The sequence below is a fragment of the Neodiprion pinetum genome, chromosome 6, assembly GCF_021155775.2.
Source record: "Neodiprion pinetum isolate iyNeoPine1 chromosome 6, iyNeoPine1.2, whole genome shotgun sequence".
Lineage (NCBI taxonomy): Eukaryota > Metazoa > Arthropoda > Insecta > Hymenoptera > Diprionidae > Neodiprion > Neodiprion pinetum.
The window spans coordinates 28034333-28057779 of record NC_060237.1 but is presented as its reverse complement, the minus strand read 5'-3'; the positions used below and the strand labels follow the sequence as shown (position 1 = coordinate 28057779).

Here is a 23447-nt window from a genome sequence, read left to right as displayed (position 1 = left end):
TTGCGTTACAGAAATATAGATGCACTTGCAAAGACCAAATAACTGATGCAATATGTGGGACTAACTTTCACATCATATCATGAGACATCAGAGTTATTTTACTCACTAGTCAGCTGTTGCTGATTGCAAGTTATAAAGAATGTAACGTGAATAAATGATATGCAGGAAAAAAAAATAAAAACATGTAGTAACCGCAGGGAATATTATATTCTAAAAATAATCGGTTATTTACGTAGGAAATGTCACGTTTACGCATGGCAGCTGATCTTTTGGTCGCTTTCAAGTATCCCGGCCAATTTCGCATCTTGTGGTTCTATCCTGCGTTGCTGTAGACGGATTAGTAGACGCTCCTGATTGTGGCAGACTGACCACAATTCGGGCATATACTTTGGCTCCATTGCTGATAAAAAGTGCTCTCTCCAAAGCTGTTCCAACTCGACAAGACCGCCAGGTTGACTTTCAAAATGCTCTACAACCTGTATAAATTTCGTGTCATTTAGATAGGTGCAAATGGTTAAAGGGATGTTGAAACTATTGGTAGATACCTTCAACCCGTGTGGCGTACGACCCGTTTGCACAGATACTGAGGGCTGCGTTGCTTTTATTTGCTGATCAAGCTCATCCAGTAACTGCGGCGTTATTTCCTTATGTCCAGTTAGTTCAGAAACGTGTGATTCCAATATCAGACGTCTCTGATTGGGAAGACTAGACTCTTTCCGAAGAGCTCGTACAGCAGAACGGAGTCTTCTCCAATGGCTTTGGTAGGCATCATCTACACTTATGGATGGTCCAGATAACGGGGCGTCGCACATTTCAGCTAATCGCTTTCGCATACGAATATCTTGCATGTTACTAATTTGATGACAAGTCGGGCAAAGCAGTAATACGTCGTGAGACTGATGTTCCTTCATGACCACTGAAAGTTATTTATTCGATTGATTACTTAAAATTGTTGAAATTTGTTTTCAGCCAACACCAATCACATATTTACTGTCGATTATTTATGCTCACCAGGAAAGTATTTTCGATATTCTCTAGGTACGACGTTTTTTCTTATGAATTTATCCGTCGCTCCACAAACAACGCAACGGTTTATCTTGACCTGCGTATAATATCGTCCAACTTCGCCCTGGGCTCTTCCGGACGGTTCGAATTTTAATCTTACAGTGTAGGGTTCCTCCTGCACCACGGTTCCCAGTCCCTTCTCAACGTACCATGTCGCTTTTTTGTGATCACAAGTACACAACGTATCACCGTCTGGTGCTTGCAAATAACAATTATGATACAGTGGTTTGTTTCTCGTCACTACGGTCGATTTGTTCTTGATTTTCAAGTTGGTGTTATTAGTTTCCTGATTATTTTTTTGAATTAAGTTGTTTGGGTTAGCCCTGAACCTAGAGCAGAAAAATTTCTTTTCAATTACCTGAATTTGGTATAGCATGAAAAATGTGTAGTGCTAGTTGTATTGTAAGAGGTAAAGAATAAGAACAGAAACAGACCTCATATCTAGCTCTCCCTGCGGTAGATTAAGCAGTTTGTCCTCATTGGACTGATCCCAAATATTCTTTAGATTTATAACAAAGTTACCCCATAAAGACCGTTGTTGTTGGGCTCTGTTCAGCATCTGCACATCGTTAAATTAAATGTGAAACAAGGTTGGAAACTGTTAAAATATTTGAATCACGATAGTAATTGCAAATAAGACAGTGAAATTTTTTTTTATTTCTCACTTGGTGATAAATTAGGACTGCGGCAAATGCATCGGACGCGGCATAATTAATTTGTTCCTTAGTGAGAGAATCAGCGTTCCAGTTGCTGCGTCTCACTGCTGCATTTTTGTCCATTTCTATGCCCAAATACTCCTTGCAGAGTGCGGCTAATCCTGTTGCATTGGCAATGCCTAGTCTTCTGGCATGTTCTCTAAGATCCAGAGTTCCGTACACATGACAGCCGAAATCTCTGGTCAACTTCCTTCCATCGTCGAAGGGTGCCACTCCAACCTTGAGTACGCGCTTGTTCGACAACAATTCCTGTACATTGATAATAGGGGATTTTTATGAAAGCTAATATTACATAAATAAGATGAGATGCGATTAGAATCGGCACCTTAAGCTTGCCGGGAACATAGCCGATTTTGTCGAGGCGGAAAAGGACACACAGTCCGTTGGAAGTAGCCAATTGCAACAAGGAAACACGTTCATCATTGACCCATTCGCAATCAAATCCCAACACTCCGTCTGATAATTCACTGTAAAAAATAAATACACACATGATAAGTCCAGCAGACAAGTAGAGGGAGGAGATTATAATGACATGTTGAATAAATAAAATGAATGGGATAAATACAGAGTGTGTACTTACTGACGAATACGCTGCAAGGCGTAATCGCATTTCTCAGGGGATTTTACCAAAATCACTTTATCTGACTCGACGTAAAAGTTTCTATCTTCGATACTTAAATTTTTATTAAAAAGGAATACGTTCTGGCAGAACTGCCTCAAGCTTCGCAGCACGTTGTTACGGTACTTAGAAGCAACGAGAGCCAATCCTACTGTCATACACACGAAAAATATGTTATCCTTGCGAAATTGAAACATTTTTCAACGCGTGATGTTAAATTGAGTGTAAGTATAATAATGAATAAATCTATATATAGATGTATATGTACAATTCAGTAATAATAAATATTTGTATAATAAATTACTAAAATTAAATTCAATAAGAGAGGTTCAAGCTACCCCGTGGTAGTAAACAACAGGCACAAATGCCCAGAGAAGAATGATGTTCGACTCGCTTAACCCAATGCTAGTTGATAAGCGTCCTACATTCACTCACGCATTCAGTCACAGGGACGTTGTTATTATTCTGAATTCTAAGAATTGTACTCAACCTCCGACCTGTTTACTACCAGTTACCATTCTCTGAATCCTGACCAAATAATCGGATATAAAATCTCATGAAAAAAATGATAATATTTTCGGGATTACGTCTCCCCGCGGGATTAAGCTCAGGAGTAAAATTCTTACGTACATACATCTGTCTTTGCTGAGGTAGGCCGCGTCAGTGATTATTATCGTTGGATATCAACGTATGTATAAACGTAATTATGGGGTACAGCAGGATCGGCATCCCTGTCCTAACCAAACCTAACCGTAATTCAATTGTGACGACAGGTGACAGGTTGACAAACGCGACAGGTCTATTAGTTCTTTTTTTTTCCGCTCGGCGATAGCTAAAATTATTCCACAATGCATTGTAGCAATATGGAGGGCGCACTTCAAGAAATTTAAATCGCATAAAATAGTTGTTATATTAATTCTCGCAGCATTTCTGTCTCTTTATATGATGAACTCACTATCTGAAAATTTCAATATCGTCAGAGTATATAAAGAAAAATTCAATCAGATTCTAGAGCGACGATGAATAGTCAGTAAATATACAGTGTATTTATCCTTAGCGATAGCAATATGGTCGCGTTGAGTCAGCTGTTCCGTCTGCTACAATGACGGAACATTATTTTCGTTAATCGTGAGGCCTGCACATCTTTTTACCGACACGCGTTGTATGGATGATTTTTGTAAATAAAGTATACCCAAATAATAAAAATTTATCGCATTTCAATATTTGCCGATTTACGTCTCGCGGATAACCAAATGTGACAAGTAGTGGAAAAATACGCGTTCAATCTCGTGTGTCACTGACAGGTGGTATAGAGGAATGTCAAATAGGTAGATTTTCATTGGTTAACTATTCGTAGTCGGTAGTTCGAAACTCTTGATCAATCACATAGAAGTGGGCTGTGATGAGCGACTCCGAACAGCGGCAGCTGCACGTGCCTTACCGAGAATACCAAAGCAAGAACAACAATAATTCTAACCTCGTCGAGACTGACGCTTTGGTCGATCTCTCTCTCACCCTCGATTCGAATCAGCAGACTTTTGTCGTTCCTCCAGAACTAGTACCGGACGTTGAATTCATACCAGGACTGAGCAACGATCAAACTCCAATCATTGATTCCCCAGGCATCGATCGGGAGAGCCAGCCTCTCCTCGGTCGTCTGGAGCTCGATGTCACCTTCAACCGTTTTCCAGGTTCATTATATTATTTTCAGAATATATTTTCCTTGCTTATTCATTGTTCTCTGCTCACGATTTATTTGAACATAGTTGAATATATATAAAGCCATAATTTATAAGTCATGTAATTCCTTAATAGTGTCGCAATTTTTATATGAGATTACAACTATTGACCTAAAAGATTATTAATCTCGGAACTCTGGATAGTTAATAATTATACTTTAAAGTCATATTTTTATTTCAGATGATCCACAGTTTTCAGAACTTGTTTGGCAAGCCGAGTGTGCTATAGACCATGGAATTTTTCCAGATAGAATTTACCAGGGCTCGAGTGGTAGTTATTTTGTTAAAAATCCAGCTAATGTGAGTAAAATATACCCTTGAGTTATGATTTATACATTGCCACATGAAATCTCAATTACAAATGTAAATATTGCCAAACCAGCAATTTTTTAAACCATCATCAAACACACTCATTCGAAACTATATTATTTAAAAATATAACTTTTAAAACCAAAAGCATCGGCGATTTATAAATCTCATTTAAGAGACAAAACTGATCGGCTAACTAAGTCGCAAAAGTTCAACGTACACAATGAATAACAAATAAGAATTCAAACCAATCAATTTACCGCATGTTTCTGCACCATCCACCAATTAATCGACAACAGCTGTTATGCTAAGTTGAAGTCATCAACAAAGATATATTATTTGCTGTGACTTCTGACTTCTGATTTGATACCTATGTTAATTGTTTGTAAAACAGTTTGAGATTGAGAATAAACTATTGAAGTGTCTATAAACAGTTTGATTCATGCATAATCTACACATATTTGCAGAAAATAATTGGAGTGTTCAAACCAAAAGATGAGGAGCCCTATGGAAGATTGAATCCCAAGTGGACAAAATGGATGCACAAATTGTGTTGTCCTTGCTGCTTTGGACGAAGCTGCTTAATCCCTAATCAAGGGTACCTTAGTGAAGCAGGAGCCAGTCTTGTCGACAGAAAATTAGGTCTAGGTGTTGTACCTAATACCAGAGTTGTCAAGCTGGTCAGCGAAACATTCTATTACCCTCGTATAGACCGGCAAAAGGCGCGAATGAAACGTGCAATAATGGAAGCTATGCCAATAGTTGGTTCACATTTCAATCGCATTGGCTTACCCCCTAAAATCGGATCCTTTCAATGCTTTGTAGACAGTTATAAAGATGCAGATTACTGGCTACGCAGGTGGGAAAACGAACCGTTGCCTCCGCGTCTTGCACGTCAGTTTCAACTCCAATTTGAACGACTGGTAGTTTTGGATTATATCATTCGCAACACCGACCGAGGTATGAATTGATAGAATAGTGCACGATCAAAATAAATTCCATATGTGTTCTTATATTTGAAAACATGCTGCAAATTATGCACTAATTTTATTATTGTCCTAAATTTTTTTAGGAAATGATAATTGGCTTATTCGATATGACGCTGGTGGAAAAACTGAAGCAGAGCCCGGTGAAGTTAAGATAGCGGCTATAGATAATGGATTGGCATTTCCATTTAAGCATCCTGACTCTTGGAGGGCATATCCTTACCATTGGGCATGGCTTAGTCAAGCGAAAGAACCTTTTAGTGAGGCTACACGAGAATTAGTCCTCCCTCAACTATCTGACCACAACTTTGTCCAAGATCTCTGCGATGATCTGCATCAATTATTCAAAGTAAGTTGCTTCTCCATTTCTGATATAATTTATAAAATGCTACAGATTAGTTTCGTTTAATTTAGTGTAATGGAAAATAATGTTTACAATAGCAGGACAAGGGATTTGATAAACATCACTTCGATAAGCAAATGAGTGTGATGCGAGGTCAGATTCTCAATTTGCAACAGGCGCTTAAAGATTCCAAAAGCCCTGTACAACTTGTGCAAATGCCAGCTGTCATTGTTGAAAAGTATGTATATTTTAAATTATTTTTATAATTTAACATAGTCACCAACTACAGCTTTCTGTGTTGTTGTTTTCAAAGTATTTACTCACAAACTCATGTCCTTGTGGTTTGAAAAGTTATATCTCATGGTCGTAAACTGATACCATATGTTGCCTCTCTGAAATGTGATATTAGGTACTTTTATGGCTTCAATTAATATATTTTCAAGTATTAATGGCTAGTAAACATCACGCCCTCAACTTACCTCGGTATGTTACAGAGCTAAAGGCGGTAATGGTGGGCCGAAGCTGTTTTCCTTTTCCGACAATTTTACACAACGCTTCCAGAACAAGAGCCCTTTCTTCTCCTGGTGCTGAGTTATCAGGTTACTATGTTGAAATTGATCTTACATGGAAGACAAGACTTGTCTAGGAAATATGGACTACAAGCTCTACCCCTTTCCCATGAATTGTTTAATTAAACATTGGTTTAATCATTATCTTTACATTAATATTAATATTACTGATTATGTCTATTAGTCGAGAATCCACCGCTGATCATGAGACATTTTCTTTTAAATGGGGTATAAATATTGTTCATATTATGATATTGTAGACAGTAAATATATCGCGTTCAAATCATCCCTGGTTGTATTGTATGACATTGGACAGCTTACATATAGATGTAACCAAAAATTTGTGCATATTTCCAACTCAATTAGGCATATCTCATAATTTTTAAACGAATAATTTAAGATCACTTACTTACTGAGGTTGTCCGCTTACTTCTGGACATTTATGAGTCTATACATATTGTGGGATTGGTGTTGTTTTACATTCATTCATATTCGATTAACGACGTACAAAATGAAGATTACTTTATCCCATAAAATAATTTCTTGTTATAAAGTCAAGCATTGACGTTAGGAGACCGGGTAAATGATTAGATTGAGAGTAGAATTATATTTTTGTATCAAAATATGATTATTTTTGGCATGATTATTTATTCTCTTCAGAAATTCAGATTTTGTGCTCAAATTGCAGTGCTAAGGTAGAACTCTGATATTACATTGGTGATTAGACAATCATCAATAATCATTTAAATATACATTTTTGCATTCATTCTTCTCTGTTGGATAAAAATAAAAAATTAATAGCCAGGAACATCTATATCAGGTTTAAGTTCATTCAGTGACATGAAATTTTTACCAGTGAAGTACTGCAACAAGTTTTTCAAAATATCCCTATTGTTGGCAGAGAACCAAAATAAGATTAAGCTTGTTACAAGAGAACAAGTGAGTGGAACATGAAGTCTTTATGTGTATACTTTCTGTTTTATCATACAAATTTAAGCAACGTTACAAACCAAATAAAAATCAAACTTCAACCTCAAACGTAGTCAGAATAAACTATAACATAAATTGGCCGTAATATCGGTTATCGAATTAGTTGGTTCAACTCTAATAACGAATTTCTGACACAGTACATAAGTTGTATGAGAAAAAGTATTCAAGCATATGAATACAGTACGATCCCTTAGTTTATTACAAATGATGTAATTAATCTAATTTTAAAAAGAAATTTGATGAATTATTTTAGTTCGAATTAATAGTGTATAGACGAATCACTGATTTATTGCTATATAGACTTTTGTAGATTACACGAATAGATTAAACTGAATTTGTTTTAAATTGATGAATTTCCTGTGCATTCCTCGGAAATTAGCCTCAAAACAAATTACATGATTCCATTTAATTTGATATTAGCATGCTTTTATTTTGGCAGAGGCTGAAACTTCACTGCAAACAGCTTCGTCAAAGCTTCAATGTCGGATGATCGAGTTTTAAATACTTTAAAATTTTTATATTACACTTTGTAATTGATTTTTATAACAATTATATCCCATTTGGTATATATTTTTTAACAAATTTGTTTCAATTCTAAGGGAGTCTTAGAACACAATGGAGGTAGTAGAGCTCTGCCCCAATAAAAGGGCGTATCGAGCCCTAGTCAGACCAACCACTTGCCCGTGCAATATTAAAGTAAGAACAAGACTATACAAATTAAATAAAAATTTATTACGTCACTCATGGATACCTACAGTTGTTCACATACATGCTAGGGCATACTTCCGAGTTATTAGTAATATTCTGAAATTTTCTCAGAAGCGAATCATTGTAATTGAGAATTATATAGCACTATTATTTGTGCCATCTCATGTTCTACTCAAGTGAAATGTTTTCTTTAGTTTAATAATTGTAACTAATTGCAAGGATTAGAAATTCAACTAATTGTGGGTATGAACTTATGCCTCGAGATCAGATAGGGATTATGAATTATCTATAAACTTATGGTTGTTCTCAATGTATACATAGGTTGCTGAATGAAATTGAAATAATCATTGTTGTCGCTCTCTGTTCAGAATTAATTCAATTGCAAAAATGATCAGAATACGTTTGTGATTCGTTAATTATCGTGAGGTCAAATCTCATCTAAAAAAAGATGATATCCAGTTCTTATGTTTCATTTATGACTCTGTGCAACTAAAATCAAAGATCAATAACCGAGATTGCACTTGAACATGTGTAGATCAATTAGAAGTAAATTGCTGAACATTTTTTATATGTATAGCGTGAAGAAAATATCAGATTCTTAGAATTATTGAATTGTTATGTAACATTTGTAAAAAAGATGACTAAATGTGTCGAAGTTACTATTCTAATGTAAGAAAAATTACACACCATGGGGGCTAGAAAGTATTCTAACTCTGTGTAAAAATCGTAATAGACAAGACTGTATCTAAAATTATCAGCGGATTTTATGCAATTCCTCAATTTTCGTGTATCTATACAAACACTGAAAGGTGGGGTACAACTGTATATAAATCCGATGAAATAAATTCTCCTATTCAAACTACACGCATAAGTTCTAAACTAATCAATGTTTACCAAACATTGTATTTTTAGTACTGATCCACCACAAGAATAATAATGATAATGCTAATACGCTATATTCGCAATTTAGTCTTTGAAACGGTACGTGCAACCAGCGAGAGAGAAATCTTATGCTCCAGAAAAAGTTTATTGCCCTCCTACGAAACCTATCGATGCAAGCACAACATATCATTTATCATACCTAAACGTTGATAAAGCAGCAACGCGACATGCGAAAACTCAATCTTTCAAACCAGTGCACTCTCTTGACAGAGCTATGGGAAAAATATCTGATGAAACAACGAATCGTCTAAGTTTTCGAGCTAACTGGGGTGTTAATAGAGCAAAGGCCTTTACCCCTTCCCGCAGGTAGAAATAATATATTAGATAACTAAAATTTCTCCAGGAATTTACTTTGGCTGTATGATACTAAATATTTGATTTCTAGAACCCAAAGCGGTCAAGGTCCGATGCAATGTGTAACAACTGCACGTCATGATTATGTACCAAAATATGTACCAAGAATGGATTTATTTGTGCCGTGCAATAACATTCGCACGAGTAGCGGCGTTTTGGAGGACAAAACTACTGCCGCGTTGTCATACATGAATCCAGGCCCTGTAGAACCTGTGATTAGTTATAAACCTGAAGGGCGATACTGCCCTCCAGAGAAGAGTATAGAAAAATACACAACACAAAAACTTAGCTATCAACCATTTCGAGTTCAAAGAAAAGAAATTTATCCATGGAAACTGAAACAAGCATACAAGTATAAGTTTTTAGATTATTTTTATTTTATAGTGGAAAAAATATTATACTATTATAAATACCAATCACTATTGTAGCCATTCGAAGTTATGAAGTAATGAATATATTGTACATATCTGTAATGTATTAAGAAATATTTTGTAAAAGACCACCAGATGCATCAATGGAGGGTGCAACAACCTACTCAAAGAGTTATCTACAAAATGCAAACTTGGCTCGGGAACAACCGTTTAAACCTGCAAATGAATGCATTATATTTCCTGGTGGTGCTCAATTTGCAAGGAAAACAATCTATGGGGAAAGCTTTTTACCCTGCGATATCGAAAGACCAACACCGATTCGCCCTTGCAGTAATATTGCTAGGTCCGATCAAAAAATGTCTGGTGATACTACTAATAAGGTACCAAGGATGTTAAGTAGACTATTTTCGGAAAAAAAGCCAATGCAAATAATTGCTTGATCTCGCACAGATTCAAAACTTAAAGTTTACTGTGTAATTTTGCTATCTTCCAGTTGAGCTACCAACCAGTATCAGTGGAAAAAAGAGGCCTCATAATTCCGAGCCGCAGAAATATGATGGGCGACGGGCCTATGCAATGCCTTACAACCAATAGACACGACTTTGTACCAAAACTTGTTCCACGACCTGATCTGGTTATTCCTTGCAATAATATTCGATCATCCGATCAACCGCTCGAAGGTAGGACTACAGCAACTCTTTCATACATGGATCCTGGACCTGTAGAACCAGTGACAAGTTATAAACCATTATCACAATATTGCAAGTAAGTTGAAAATATAACTGAGTTGGTTTTCTGATACGCTTTTGATAATTTTATTTAATCATGCATGTCAGATTTTATGGGTTTCAAAATGAATGAAGTGCGTTCTAAAGATAAATACTTGATTTAATTTTTGAAATCAGGCTAATTAACGTTAGTATACAGTGTAGAAATAGTGATATTAGTACCAGTACCGCTAACTCATAGTTAAGGAGTTTCCACGGTGAAAATAAATTCCATAGCAATTCAAAGAATTCAAGGCTTTTCCAGGCTAGTAGACACTCTGTAACTAGTGCTGATTTCATGAGAGATATTGAGGATGCCATAACGGATTGAAAATTTGATTACAAATTTTGGAGGTTTCGATAGAAGTATTTGTGAGATAGGTAGTGATAGGGAGTTAATAATAACTAAAAGATAAAGTTTGGTTTAGCAAGAATTTTAAATTTTCTGCTTATCTCCAACACTTGTAAGTTTTCATAACATTATCGTGTGTAAATTAGTTTCTTAGATATTAAAAAATGTTACAAAATTATTACTTAGGCTAGACGATATTTTAACTTTCATGTATATCTAACTTTATTTCATATTCAGTGTAACATCGAATATTATAACATTGGATATTTCCTGGACGCATACAATTATGTTAATAAATTATGTATATCAATCTGCATAATTAAATGTATACAGTTCTTCAACACATCAAGGCTGACAAAGAGCAATGATTATTTTAATTAATGTTAAGGCGACTATATACCAATTTTGTTAATGCTCATACAAATAAAGCAGAACCTAATGTGAATGTAAAAAACATATTTGAACAGTCCGAATACTTAATTCTCATAAGGCCACAAAATTCTTGCAACTTGGTGTTGAAGGTGTCGATTTATCAAGTTAAAACCAGTTTTCGTTAAACAGACTGACTGTGTAATTAAATTTGCTTGAAGTTTTATAATCGTAAAAAAGAAAAAAAGTACAAACTACACTTGTCTACAGCAGTGACTGCAAAATGCATGCTATAAAGTAAATGATAAAATACTAACATTGTCAATTTACAAAGATTAATACGTAATTATTGAACCTGAGTGAACCACTCACAAATCATTATTTCTTTCTCGATACTGAAATGCATCGACAAGGGATTGACTTTCACCTTGCTTCCTAAAGTTGGAATCAATTGTACTAGATAGAAATACCCAATATGTAAGGAATTACTCAAATTAATTTACATCCTTCCATTGTCAGACCTGCGGCAAAGATAGATGGAGAAACTATTAACAAACTATCCTATCAGCCATGGATTCCAGGACCTAAAATGGAATTGCCTTGGGCTCAAAAGACACAATACAAACCGCCCACAGCTAAGATGTGCGATGATACTGTGTATCACCAGAGTTACCCTGCTCCAGGTTACTATATCGAAGACAGTATTTCGGCCGAGTGTCCCTGTCCACCAGAATCACAAGAAGATTGTGACCTTGATTAGTTAGCACGTTCAAAATAATAATAATAATAACAACATTAATCCCGACAAATATAAAAAAAAACTTAAAAATCTTAATAAACTTGTGTAAGCATCTTGAAAAAATTCTAATAAAACTGGAAAACTTTTCGTACAGTTTGTTTTTCTGATTATTTTAATTATAGATTATTTTTTCAATTATATATGGCAATTCTGTGTTATTATTTGACCATGTCACATCTCAGCTGTTTGCTGGATAAACTAAATTTTCTTATAGGGTGTCTCTTACTTGCATAAAAGTAGGGTACGTTTGACAAATGTAAAATCTCGCTGGTTTTTGATTCAACTTTAAAAGCTCATCTTTGGCTTTATAATTGAGTTAAACTTGTGAAGACTGATGAGAGAAAATTTTATCAGTAAATAAATCTATATGGATGTTATAATGTATAAAACTCGCAATAAAAATTAGTAACTAATGTGTGTTAAAATACATACAAATGACTCTTTCAATCAGAATCCTAATGCAAGACACCCTACACCTTCGTCCACATAATTCAAGTTCTTTGTCTTACATATTGCATTCATTTAAAAGTTAAACTGAGACTTTTTAGCATTGTGCATGGTGGTAGCAGTGATATATATTACTTAAAGATTACTGCAAGGTAATATGTTGAGGCTACATACAAAGCAGTAATCTTGAAATTAGTCTGGTTAACATTTGACTAGCCTTGAGTAAAACGAAGGAAATCCAGACTTCCAATTGCCACGTGTATAAAATTTGTTCATAGCGTGATACGTTAATAATTTATTAGCACGTGCGTGTGTATGTATGCGCAAATCTTACAATATATTTTGTTCAAACTATCGATTAATATCCATCTAATACAGAAGGTAAAATTTTCAATAATAAAATAAACTCTAAGTCTTGGATAAAAAGATCAATAGATAGTGTTAACTTCAGGCTTCTTGCAAAGCAGCCCACATATATTAAGGACAACGTGTCATCCCCGGTCTGCAATAAAACCTAAAAGAGGCTTACAGTTTCGTTGATTCATTACAGACATAACAATTATTAATTCATTATTACTACATATAATATAGAGGCTCGAACAAACAGCATAAGTCCAATATTTTCGTTGACTTTTTTTTATAAAACAGAATGCATTTATCTTAGGCATTTTGTCTAATATATATATATATATATATATATATTTTAGTTTTCTTGGTTGTAATTGACTTCGAATATTTTTTTTACTTAACAAACTTCAATATCGACTGTTAAAATTCATTTTAAAAATCTCTGTACATTCAACAATCTTACTTAAATGACAATGTATATCACTTCAATAACAGTGGTAAAAAATTATTGTACCGTTGAATTCACAAAGATAGAACAGCATTATCACTTGCAGAATTGCATTTACCCTGTATTATTCGGTACCAGGTTCAATCTTAACTTGCATCGTTGTTTTTGATGAATTTTTATTTTTTTTTGTTTTATGTCTGACTTGTGAAACATGATTAAAACTGTAATCATCTAATTTAATCTCCTAAAAAGTGAATCTATTATTACTTTTGAGGTATACAAGTGCTGCACAACAAACTAGTAAATTTGTCAGTATACTTTGTATGTCGTCTTTGTATTATTAATATAATACAGTTAAACGATCTCAACAGCATGTCGCTTTGTTTGGACTTATACTTCTCATCTTCTATACCCCTCTTAATAACGAGGAGCGGATCACATCCGCCATATAGAATTAGTAGAATCTTATAAACAGAAAATTTCAAAATGGCGATTCAATTGATTATTGATAAAAATTGATGGGCATACCTACTGGGGCTGGGTTTTCCTATTGCATGAATTCAGGGAACGTCAATGCGTTGAGTGGGTCCAAGTTCAAATCGGGCTGGTTCAAAATATCTCCGTACTCCGTATCTGCGTTGAACCTTCCTACCCCCGACTGGCCAAGGCCCGGAGCATAGCTAGTAAATATCAAACACAACCCCAATCACTGGCATTCTATAGCCAATATTTAATGTTTGCAATCTTCATTTAAATAAAAAAAATAAAAAAATAATTGACTTCATCGTTTTATAGATTTACATAAAACGTTACGTGACCGATTAGCCCGATAGCCGGTACAACTCGGCAATACATAGGCAACCACCAAACCAGCCGACCAAACTACCATCGGTCACTTATTGTCAAAGAGTATATGTACAACTATGGCCGGACTGTTATAGGATATAGAAATGTATTTTCCGAAAATTTTGGTACATCAGTGCAAGATTCTGTAGTGTGAGCATCTTACAAATTTTCGTAACATACTTCCGTTCTTCCGGAATTTTGACACTCAATTTTGAAATCTTCATTTCCAAATTATCCATACAAAGTCCGTAACATTCAGTAATTTGTCAAATATACTCTTTGTGTTTACTACGCTCTCCATTCGGTTGCCAGTGACTCTTTTCAATGAGTAGCGATTGGAGTTGGGTTTAATAATACCATGTATCTATGCGGTTGTTTCTTGTGGTTGTACCGGCTAGCTCCGAGCCTTCGGACTTCTATTGTCCCGTTTTCATCTGAACCATATCTGACTTCGGTCAACAGTTTTTAAGACTCCCAGAATCTTAATTTTTTCTAACATGTTTCAATTCCTGATCAAATATTATTATATATCAAATGAAACTAGATTGGAAGTTTTATATATATTTATTGATGAAAGTGTCCAGCCTAATGTTTGTGGAATATCATCATGGTTTCTAAGTAACGTTATTATCACACCTTTGCCCTTTGAAAGAGTAAACTGAACATTTATATGATTTATAGCTATTCAAAATGAAGAATGTGCAAATAAAGTGCTGGATACCAGTGCATAAAGTACTACAGAATTTTTGTTATACTCATATTCTATGAAAATACCTTGTTATAAATATCACAAATTGCTGCAATCAGCCTTCTTTAAACAGTGAGCAATGAATTTTTCAACGACTCAGAGTTAATTGTAAAGATTAATTAAAATACAGAGATCTTATGAAAAGGACCAGTCTCATCAATTCAATAGACCATTTTTACTCTTTTGTCGATATCCAGTACTTTTTACCATAATCTAGGCAAAAATTTGCTTCAAACTAATTGTCTAAATTAAGTATAAAAGAAACTAATGATAATTTCTGACATTGGATTAAAAAACTCTAAGTAGACGTTGTATAAAAGCATATCAAAATGTACAGTCCCAAAAATATCGTTGGGCAGTATTAATATGAAATACCCTAATTTAAAATACAAAGAGAACAGGGAATACTGATACAGTAGTAACACAGATATACCTCACTACATAGGTATGCAAAGAACTTAATACAGCAAAGAGAGGAAAATTCGTGCATCACATCAATTCTATAACATCTATCATATCTACTTTGAAGTCACGAAGAAAATGGTCCACGATATTTAACATGCATTCTTCCATTCTAACGACATAAAAATCTTTTGTAAGGTTTACCATCAATTTGTGTGCATGTATATAATACACATACCATTATATTTACGATTAAATTTAAAAGAGAACGTTTAAAAACAATCAAAACACATCAATTAATAGAATTTTACGATAATAAAATAGAGCCTATACTATGATAAATTCAATGAATGTCGATGAAGAAATACATAGGATAGACTATTCGTTAACAACATATCCAATTTCCCATGTAACTTTAAAAATTTGCATACCCGTGTAAATATTTTATATCTGTGCGATGAGAATTGGTTGTAAGTTGGAGGCGGGTATAATGCGAAACTTGTGCAACTGGTTATATCCAATTTGGGACTGACCTTGATGCAACAGACGGAGTGTCTCTGGTAACAGAGGGATCAGGGCTGGGTGCCTGGAACATGGGTGTTGCAGGATAGCTACCACCTTGACCACCATGACTTCCTCCAATTCCAACAACGGACGAATGCGAAGGTGTCTGACCTCCGCTTCCAGGGCCTCCCCAACCAGGAACGTGTGTCACTAATAGTGGCCTAACATAGCCATTATTTGTCGTGGGCTGACTGTCTGCAAAGAATAAAATATTCTGATTACTTTCAAGCCCAGGTGCCTAAAAATGTTGTCTGTATTTTTCAAATTGCTACTAACCATTGAATGGCGTGTAGTATTTAGAAAAGGCATGATCTTTGGACAGATCTGGATATAGATACAGGAGGTGTTGTAAGTCGGAGACACGGTCAGCCAGACACCGAATAGCAAAGTCCTTGCTGGTAAATGGTTGCAACATAAACACTTCTCTTTGATCTGCAATAAAGAATGTTCGTTAAGTTTCAGAGACGGTGATACAAAAGTAAAGTAAAAGTTGATGGCGTAATAAAAAAAAAGAATCCAAATTTACCGCCAACCCAAGCAATAGTGACACCGCCAAGTTCCGAATCTGAGAACCGCATGAGAAATGTCCCGGAAGCACAAGTAGCTAACATTTCCTCCGTTTGCTTCTTTCGTACAAAACCAAGTACGTAGCCATCTATCCAAGGGCCACGTAAGTGCTCTCTTGTCAATTTCATGACCGCATAAAACCATTCCCAGAACGTAAAGTTCCTTTCAGGCAGTGGCTCCTTGCAGAACTGTCCCCAAGTAAGGAGCAGCCCCGAATAATCCTGATTTCCTGAACTGCCGCCTCTAAAAGCTTTTTCGCCTAAAAATCGAAGATTATCCTCTGTCAAGGGACGTCCAGTAGCTGAACGAAATTTGACGTTTAATGCCTCGGCAACTTGCCCCCATGGCACTTTGTCAGGGACCGCGAATGGTACTCTTCCTGGTTCAGCAAAGGCGTTATCCCAGGTAACTGTTGCCCAAGCATGTGGTTCTTGATTCCCATGCACAATTACCACAACAGGAAGACTAAGCGTCCATACTTGGAAGACTAATTCCCCACCACCAACACTAAATTGTGATTGGAATAGAAGTGAAAACTTTTCGTCCATAACAGACTCGGTTCCTTTCTTCTCTGCACGTTTTATTTTTTTTAACTGCATGTTTCGGAAGCTCACCGAAAGTTGTCGGGTTGCCTAGTAGAGAAAAGTAAACAGTGACATTGAAGTCTTTTTATTTACACACATAATTCCATAATTAAGATTAATATTTGTTACAATTTAGAGTATTTACGGAGTCAATACCTGATGGTATTCCATGGTGCCGGTATTATTCAGAATTTCTCCACTGGCCTCGCCACTTTTGGCCATCTTATCACTCTTCAGGAGGGCATTAGCCTGTGCTTCACTAATTATGCTGACCTTCACTTGTGGAGGTGTCATATGAACGTTTAACTTACCACCGACCAAAAGACGTACGGTGCTCGTGAATCGTGTGTTGGTCTTCATCACCTAAAATTGAGAGTAGAGTCGCAACATTGGCGTAATACACTAGCATGTTAAGTCAAAACCATGTTATCATCTCTGAGATTTACCTGTGGTGGTTGTTTTTCAATAATGAAGGTACTTGTAACAAGAGAACTCAAAAGCTGGGTAATTTGCGAATTTAAGGTGGGAAGAATATCCTGCACCCCAGGATGATCCAAGGCAAGTTTTTGTTTGAGACGTTCAGCCTCTTTGATCTGTTGCCTATTGTGCCATATTAGTTCGGCAAGACTTTCGCACCATTCTTGAATAGAATCTAAATTGCTATTAAAAGTAGCTCCATTTCCTGCCAACTGCTGATCTCGTTTCCATCTGAAAATTTACAAAAACGTATATTTGTTTTAAAAGTTTATGGATGACATATCTAAAATCATTTCCAATAGCAATTAGTTATTGCCTGATGTCTTACCTAATAAGTTCATCATCAAGAACTCTGGATTGGAGGTTATTGAGCCTGGCAATAGTATCCTTCAATTTGTCAGCTAATGTCAGTCGGAGCTGCATGAGGCCAGTTACCTTATGGTTTAACAGTAGTTCTTGTTGGTCCTTCTGTCTGTAAATACTAGTCACTTATTCATTTATACGGCTCTTATACATTTTCCGTGTCATACATAATACTACGTATAATACAAATTGTGTTCAGAGAAATTATTATCGCTACAGATTTACAGATATTACACGTATTCATACGAAGTACCTTCGCAACTTTTTTTCGAGCTCAACACCCTGCTGATTTTGAGGTTGTGTAGTATAATGTTGCAGGTGTGTGCTTAGTTTAGTGCAATCATGATAACTGATGGCAAAAGCTTCTTGCTCTTGTTCCATCCTACGTAAATCTTCCCCAGTTTCTTGTGTTCTACGCCGTAATGTATCGACTTGTTGAGCAATTTCTGTGATCACATCCATCCCTGCCATCAACCCCCGTCCACCAGCCATGTTCATCAATGTACCCCCAACATTTTCAACTTGTGCAACTAATTTCGTTTCTGTTCCCAAGCAATGCGTTATTATTTTGAACAAGGCGGTAGGGTTCTGACTATATCTTTGCTGTAAGTTTTCGTGAAAATATTCATATGTAACGTGGCTTTTCTCAGTACATTTAGTCAAGAAACTTAAATATTCAGATAATTGATTGAAATATTGGAGGAAAACTGCGAAAATCGAATATTTTTTTATAGAATTTCAGTGTAGCAAGTTCAGACTATTTATTAAATTAGCTAGAAACAATAATATAATAACAATTTGTACAACCAGCTGTGACGTGATTATTTACTATTAATAATAGCATAACAGAATCACAAGTGCTGGGTAGATGCTGAGTTTTGTGCAGAATTAATGTACAATTCAAGTATAAGTTTTACAGAAAAAGGTTTAATACAGGCCATAACACATGCAGGATAATTATTGAAAGATGCAGGTTTCATTTTTCTAAGACAATTGAAGAAAACTAATATTTCTTCAAATTAACCAGGCAAACATAAACTGTGCTGTTTGTCTAGTAGTACACTTACTCTGAACATCTTTGCTGCTTCCATTAGTTTCAATTTTGTTAGAAACATATCTTCAGTGGTAAACGATGCTGCTTTAGCTTCCAATTCCTGTACCAATAGTCCGACAAGGCTAGTTATGTATTGTTCGTGTTGTGGATTATCTGGCTCGATATCAGCCCTAGGAAAAACCATTTACCAAGTTATACAATTAGATTTTAAACACAAAATATCAGCAGAGTGTGTGACTTGTCAATGTTTACAACATGCAATTTTTGAGATTGTTTGATGTAGGATAATTGAGTTGTGATCACATTGAAACATACCACATTTTTTCTTCGATCCATGACGATAGAAAGTGCCGCACTTCGATTGGGAAGTGCTCGCCATAAACAGAGCGGACCTGTTGCAATGCTTCTGGCGGTAGCTGTTGTGCCTTAGCCCAGAGTGACATTTTATAAACCTAAACTTGACTTCTCAGCCCTATTGTAAATAAAAACAAAAAGGAATATCAAACGTTAGATTCATTGGATCTAGAAGCCACACCACGAGAAGAATTTTATGATAGTTCAATGGGTGCGGATTAAGAATAAAGCTATACAAAGAGTTAGCTGCGTAAACATAATCAGATACGATAGAAATAAGGTAATAAAAATTGTGAACAAAATTTGAATAAATTTCAACACTGTTGTTATTCGCACGGCTATGTGTCTCTATCACAGACATGTACCTGTGCGAATAGCAACACCGAAATTTTAAAGCTGCAGAAAATATATTCTGAACAAGAAAAATTCAAAATCATTTGCAAGTTAAACATAGCATATGGTACAAGCACATAGTGAAAGCTAATTCTGTAAGGTGACAGATGGCGTCTACAATAGTTGGGTTAGGGTTTTAGTATATCCAACAGGTATATAATATACATAGACGTAAAATCTCATTATCAATGACGCATTTTCCTGGTGAGACAAGCCTCGAGCTTTGGACTCGAGGAGGTTGCTTCAGGGGCGCGGTGAAAGCATAAATGTGTCTTCGCAAATACAGCGTCTGTTTCTAAGAAAGTTTCTCGCTATTACTTTCCATGAAATGAGTATACAAAGTCTACCATTTGTTGAAATACGCCGGAAAGCGGATAATGTAAATATTTTGTCGATAGAAACGATAGAAACCTTCTCGTGAATAGAATGTAAGACAGAATGTGGTTCACTCGCACATATTTCTCAGAAGTCCAAATAATAAATATTCACAGTATTTCTATCGGAAATTTCTGGTAAAAACCCGTAGAAACGTAAACAATAATAGTCAGCAATGGCAGCCATCAATCACAATGGCGTTTGGAGTTAGAAGTGGCGTTATACTGGGTGCATTCCTTTTACATCAATATTGTATCAAAAATCGACACTAAGTGGTTTCATTGGTTGGATCTAACAGAATAGGCCAATGAAATCACTTAGTGCCGTGTTATGTTTGGAAAATTGATGTAAAAGGAAGCACTCACTACACTCACTAATAATAAAAAAATTCTTACCAACCGTAACACCGATTTTCTTTGCAAAATAGGATGATTAGGTAACAGTTGGTACGATTGGTGTACTTATCGTCTGTACCATGCGACGGTAGGCGTGGTTTGGCAGTTACGAGAAATATTCATGGAAAAAGATATCAAGATTCAGGCTTAAAGGCGTAAATAAGAGGGATAAAAGACTCTGATACTTGCCTCGTCTGTTGACAGGGGTTTCACAACACTTTATCCCGAATATAGAGCTAGTGAAAAAGATGAGCGAAAACTATCGGGAAATCTACAGCACTATTTCTACCACAACCCACGGATACAACCTCAGCAATCAGATTTCTTCAGTTTACGCCGGCGCCTTCGAAGTTGCAGCCGTCTATTTTCGAAACACGCCACTGCGTGGCGCTAAAGAGTGCAACTGAGCTGACTATACTGCGTAGTAATATATATAGATATATCATACAGCTCGTGCGGGTCCTACCTAGTGACGAAATGCGCACAGCACCACGTGTAGCAGAGTAATGATGCAGGTTGGGCAGCGTACTTTCCTCTTAGCTCGGCTGAAAAAGGAGTGCTGCCACCTATCATTAACTACTGCGCACGCGCGGGAAAGTCTGAGCAAAAATATAATGTCACTGATTTACAAAAGAAAATACGTACGAAAGGGGCACTGATCTCTGGTGTACAACCTTTTTGAAAGACTGTATCGGTGCAAGGCAGAAAGCAATTCAACTCCGAGCTATGTATATATCTCTCTCTCCTGAAAATCAGGCGTATACCTTGTCGCGCATGTGTTCGTTCCAGTTAGTATAAGTATGTATTATTATATTTCAGTGGTCAGCTACACAAAGCTATACTGCATACGAGCATCGTGAGGTTTTGTGGCAGTTCCACGCGTTATTTCGCGACGTCATAAGAATCTGAGCATACGACAGCGTCACGGCATTAATTCAGATAACGTGTAGAGGGATAAATTTCCAAGAATTTTATACCGTAGACGGATCCGCGGTAGATCACGTGAACCGAGCATGCGCATATTCTCTAGTTGCACGCACAACTTCCCAATCTTATTTCCGACATTTTTCAATGTAATTCCGTCGCAATTTCTCTTGCTTGCGGCCCAGGGTTGCGGCCCGATGAGTTTACAAAGGGAGGCATGGGGAGGTGCATCGAGTAACTGGTAAAGACTTTTCGTGGTCATAGTTGAGGCAGGTAGTAATACAGGGTTCTTACGTACAGGCAAACCCTGGAAAACTCCGCGACTTTCTTACAGCAGGGACAAGTCGGGGAATTTTAAAAATAAGACTGGAATTTTGAGTCTGTCGAACAATAAACTTCTTGTACAAAGTATTATCGATCTTAAGAAAAAAGAGATAGCGCTCAAATTTTGTTTCGTCGCACGACTTCATACATGTATATTACTTAAAACCAAACCGTCTTTCGTTTTTTTTTCTTACGGAAAATCGCGGTAGGTTACTAGGTAATATTAAAGATATTAGTAAATATTAATATGCAAAAAAATGTTCAATAATCAGCGTCATATTCGTTGAAACGTTATTGAAGAAATTTAATTTTCGGGCTGAAATGCCTGGAAAACTCAGGTAATTTCACATTGCGTAAGGCTTTGAACTCTGTAATAAACCCTGTTAAGCTTGGGTCCCAACACGGTCCTGTTACCGAGGGGAAAAAATTGTCTACGAGTTTTGGCAAATTGAAGTATCATGGAATAAACAGGTATAGAATTATGACCATCCTACAGAGAAACTTTTACGGAAAATGAACGTTAAGTTTACCGTTATGGCTACTAACGGGAATGTTCAACAGCTATCCGATTTTTGAAATAATAAAGTGATTTATTGTACTTACTTTTTATAACCCTCGGTATTTTGGTTGATTTAAAAAATAAACTTCCTACTTGTTTCTTTATTCAAAGGAAAGTTAACATCAATGGTAAAATGGTCGCTCGTGTGTTCGATTCTAATTGAAAATGGAAAATTGAAAAAAAAGCTGTATGAGTTTGAAATACGCGGCACCAAGATGAGAATCCCGAGTGCTGACCATTTATTGTCAGCTGTAAATACCTACCTTAACTATACATATATAGTATCTCCTGACCATGCCTTGTGGAGGGGAACTAATATTCACATATACCTAAGTATACCTAAACTAAATGCAAATAGTTAATTTGTATTTGTCGACACGGCACCGAACGCGGTGGCTAAACCCACGCGTAAATCTATCTATCATACACATACACACAACGTAATTTATATGCATATGTGTACATACACAGTATACATGCATGTAGCTGATTGAAATGACATTACTTCATTCTTTAGTTCATTATGTCTGATGAATATCAATATTTTACGCGCGTAATTGAGATACGTGACATTTGTTCGTTTAAAAAAACCGGCCGGAAAATTATCCTGACTAAGCGCGACGGACTGCGCCTGTTTTATTACCACACGTCTGCATTGTTATAGTATCGCAACGCTTCCGGTTGAAAAATAGTTACGAGATAATTATTTGTATTCTGCGTATAGTGGTCCGCCAACCAAATAACGTGCAAAGAATCTAATAAGTTTCATTCATGTTGGGAATGATGACTTCGACTTTTTCTATTCATGCAAAATCCGGCAATGCGGCTTCGGTAAGTTGAATGAGTAGCTTATTATTTTAAAATAAGCATAATATTGTAATGGACGCCTTACCACGTTGTTTTCTTATGAAGAAATTTTAAGGAGGCCAAATGCTATGCACGTGTTAAAATTGTACAGGTGCGAAAGTGGTGCAAGGCAAAATTTTTCGTTGCAGTATTACCAACTTTATAGATCCGTCACGTTTGGTTTAACTAATTGTTTCTTCTCAACGTGCCAAACAACTTTGTTCAGTTATAAAAAGAAAATAATTTTTAGATATTTGCAGTTGACATTAGATGTGAAAAAAATTAAACCACATACATGAGAATACGTTAAATTTGTTTGAATGAGTAGAAGTAAAAAAAAAAAAAAATAAACTATGATGGTTATAACGTTTATGTGCAAATGTTAGGATAAAATTCAACAAATGCCATTTACGTGCAATAATAATAAAGTT

At 36.0% G+C, this 23447-nt stretch overlaps 4 protein-coding genes across 16 annotated transcripts; 2 read left to right on the top strand and 2 right to left on the bottom strand.

The window, feature by feature from the left end:
- Window positions 1-188: 188 nt before the first annotated feature.
- Exd2 (Exonuclease 3'-5' domain-containing 2) lies at window positions 189-3316 on the bottom strand. Its single transcript, XM_046631715.2, has 7 exons — window positions 2362-3316; window positions 2107-2248; window positions 1731-2030; window positions 1500-1624; window positions 1012-1394; window positions 546-916; window positions 189-476 (listed from the first exon to the last, which is right to left on the bottom strand). Exons 1-7 carry the CDS (start codon window positions 2595-2597, stop codon window positions 249-251), a joined length of 1785 nt encoding a protein of 594 aa, XP_046487671.1. The 5' UTR covers window positions 2598-3316; the 3' UTR covers window positions 189-248.
- On the top strand, window positions 3256-8906 carry LOC124221566 (phosphatidylinositol 4-kinase II alpha). 2 transcript variants are annotated; one of them, XM_046631721.2, is made up of 6 exons: window positions 3256-4091; window positions 4321-4439; window positions 4916-5408; window positions 5521-5783; window positions 5879-6015; window positions 6272-8906. In XM_046631721.2, exons 1-6 carry the CDS (start codon window positions 3803-3805, stop codon window positions 6366-6368), a joined length of 1398 nt encoding a protein of 465 aa, XP_046487677.1. In that variant the 5' UTR covers window positions 3256-3802; the 3' UTR covers window positions 6369-8906. The 2 variants fall into 2 exon arrangements, with proteins under 2 accessions (XP_046487677.1, XP_046487676.1); XM_046631720.2 differs by having other exon boundaries at window positions 3257-4091; window positions 5876-6015.
- On the bottom strand, window positions 7235-22375 carry Stat92E (Signal transducer and transcription activator Stat92E). 12 transcript variants are annotated; one of them, XM_046631696.2, is made up of 12 exons: window positions 20553-20865; window positions 19162-19318; window positions 18860-19016; window positions 18046-18395; window positions 17758-17910; window positions 17399-17660; window positions 17109-17315; window positions 16328-17000; window positions 16078-16233; window positions 15771-15996; window positions 13770-13921; window positions 7235-10430 (listed from the first exon to the last, which is right to left on the bottom strand). In XM_046631696.2, the coding sequence occupies exons 2-11, from the start codon at window positions 19287-19289 to the stop codon at window positions 13789-13791; spliced, it is 2445 nt and encodes an 814-aa protein (XP_046487652.1). In that variant the 5' UTR covers window positions 19290-19318; window positions 20553-20865; the 3' UTR covers window positions 7235-10430; window positions 13770-13788. The 12 variants fall into 12 exon arrangements, with proteins under 12 accessions (XP_046487652.1, XP_046487654.1, XP_046487649.1 ...); XM_046631698.2 differs by having other exon boundaries at window positions 13774-13921; XM_046631693.2 differs by lacking the exon at window positions 7235-10430 and adding an exon at window positions 20364-20436 and having other exon boundaries at window positions 10897-13921.
- LOC124222340 (stabilizer of axonemal microtubules 2-like) lies at window positions 7952-13841 on the top strand. The gene is made up of 6 exons (XM_069137393.1): window positions 7952-8032; window positions 9015-9292; window positions 9372-9764; window positions 9830-10091; window positions 10205-10476; window positions 11719-13841. Exons 1-6 carry the CDS (start codon window positions 7952-7954, stop codon window positions 11957-11959), a joined length of 1527 nt encoding a protein of 508 aa, XP_068993494.1. The 3' UTR covers window positions 11960-13841.
- Window positions 22376-23447: the final 1072 nt, after the last annotated feature.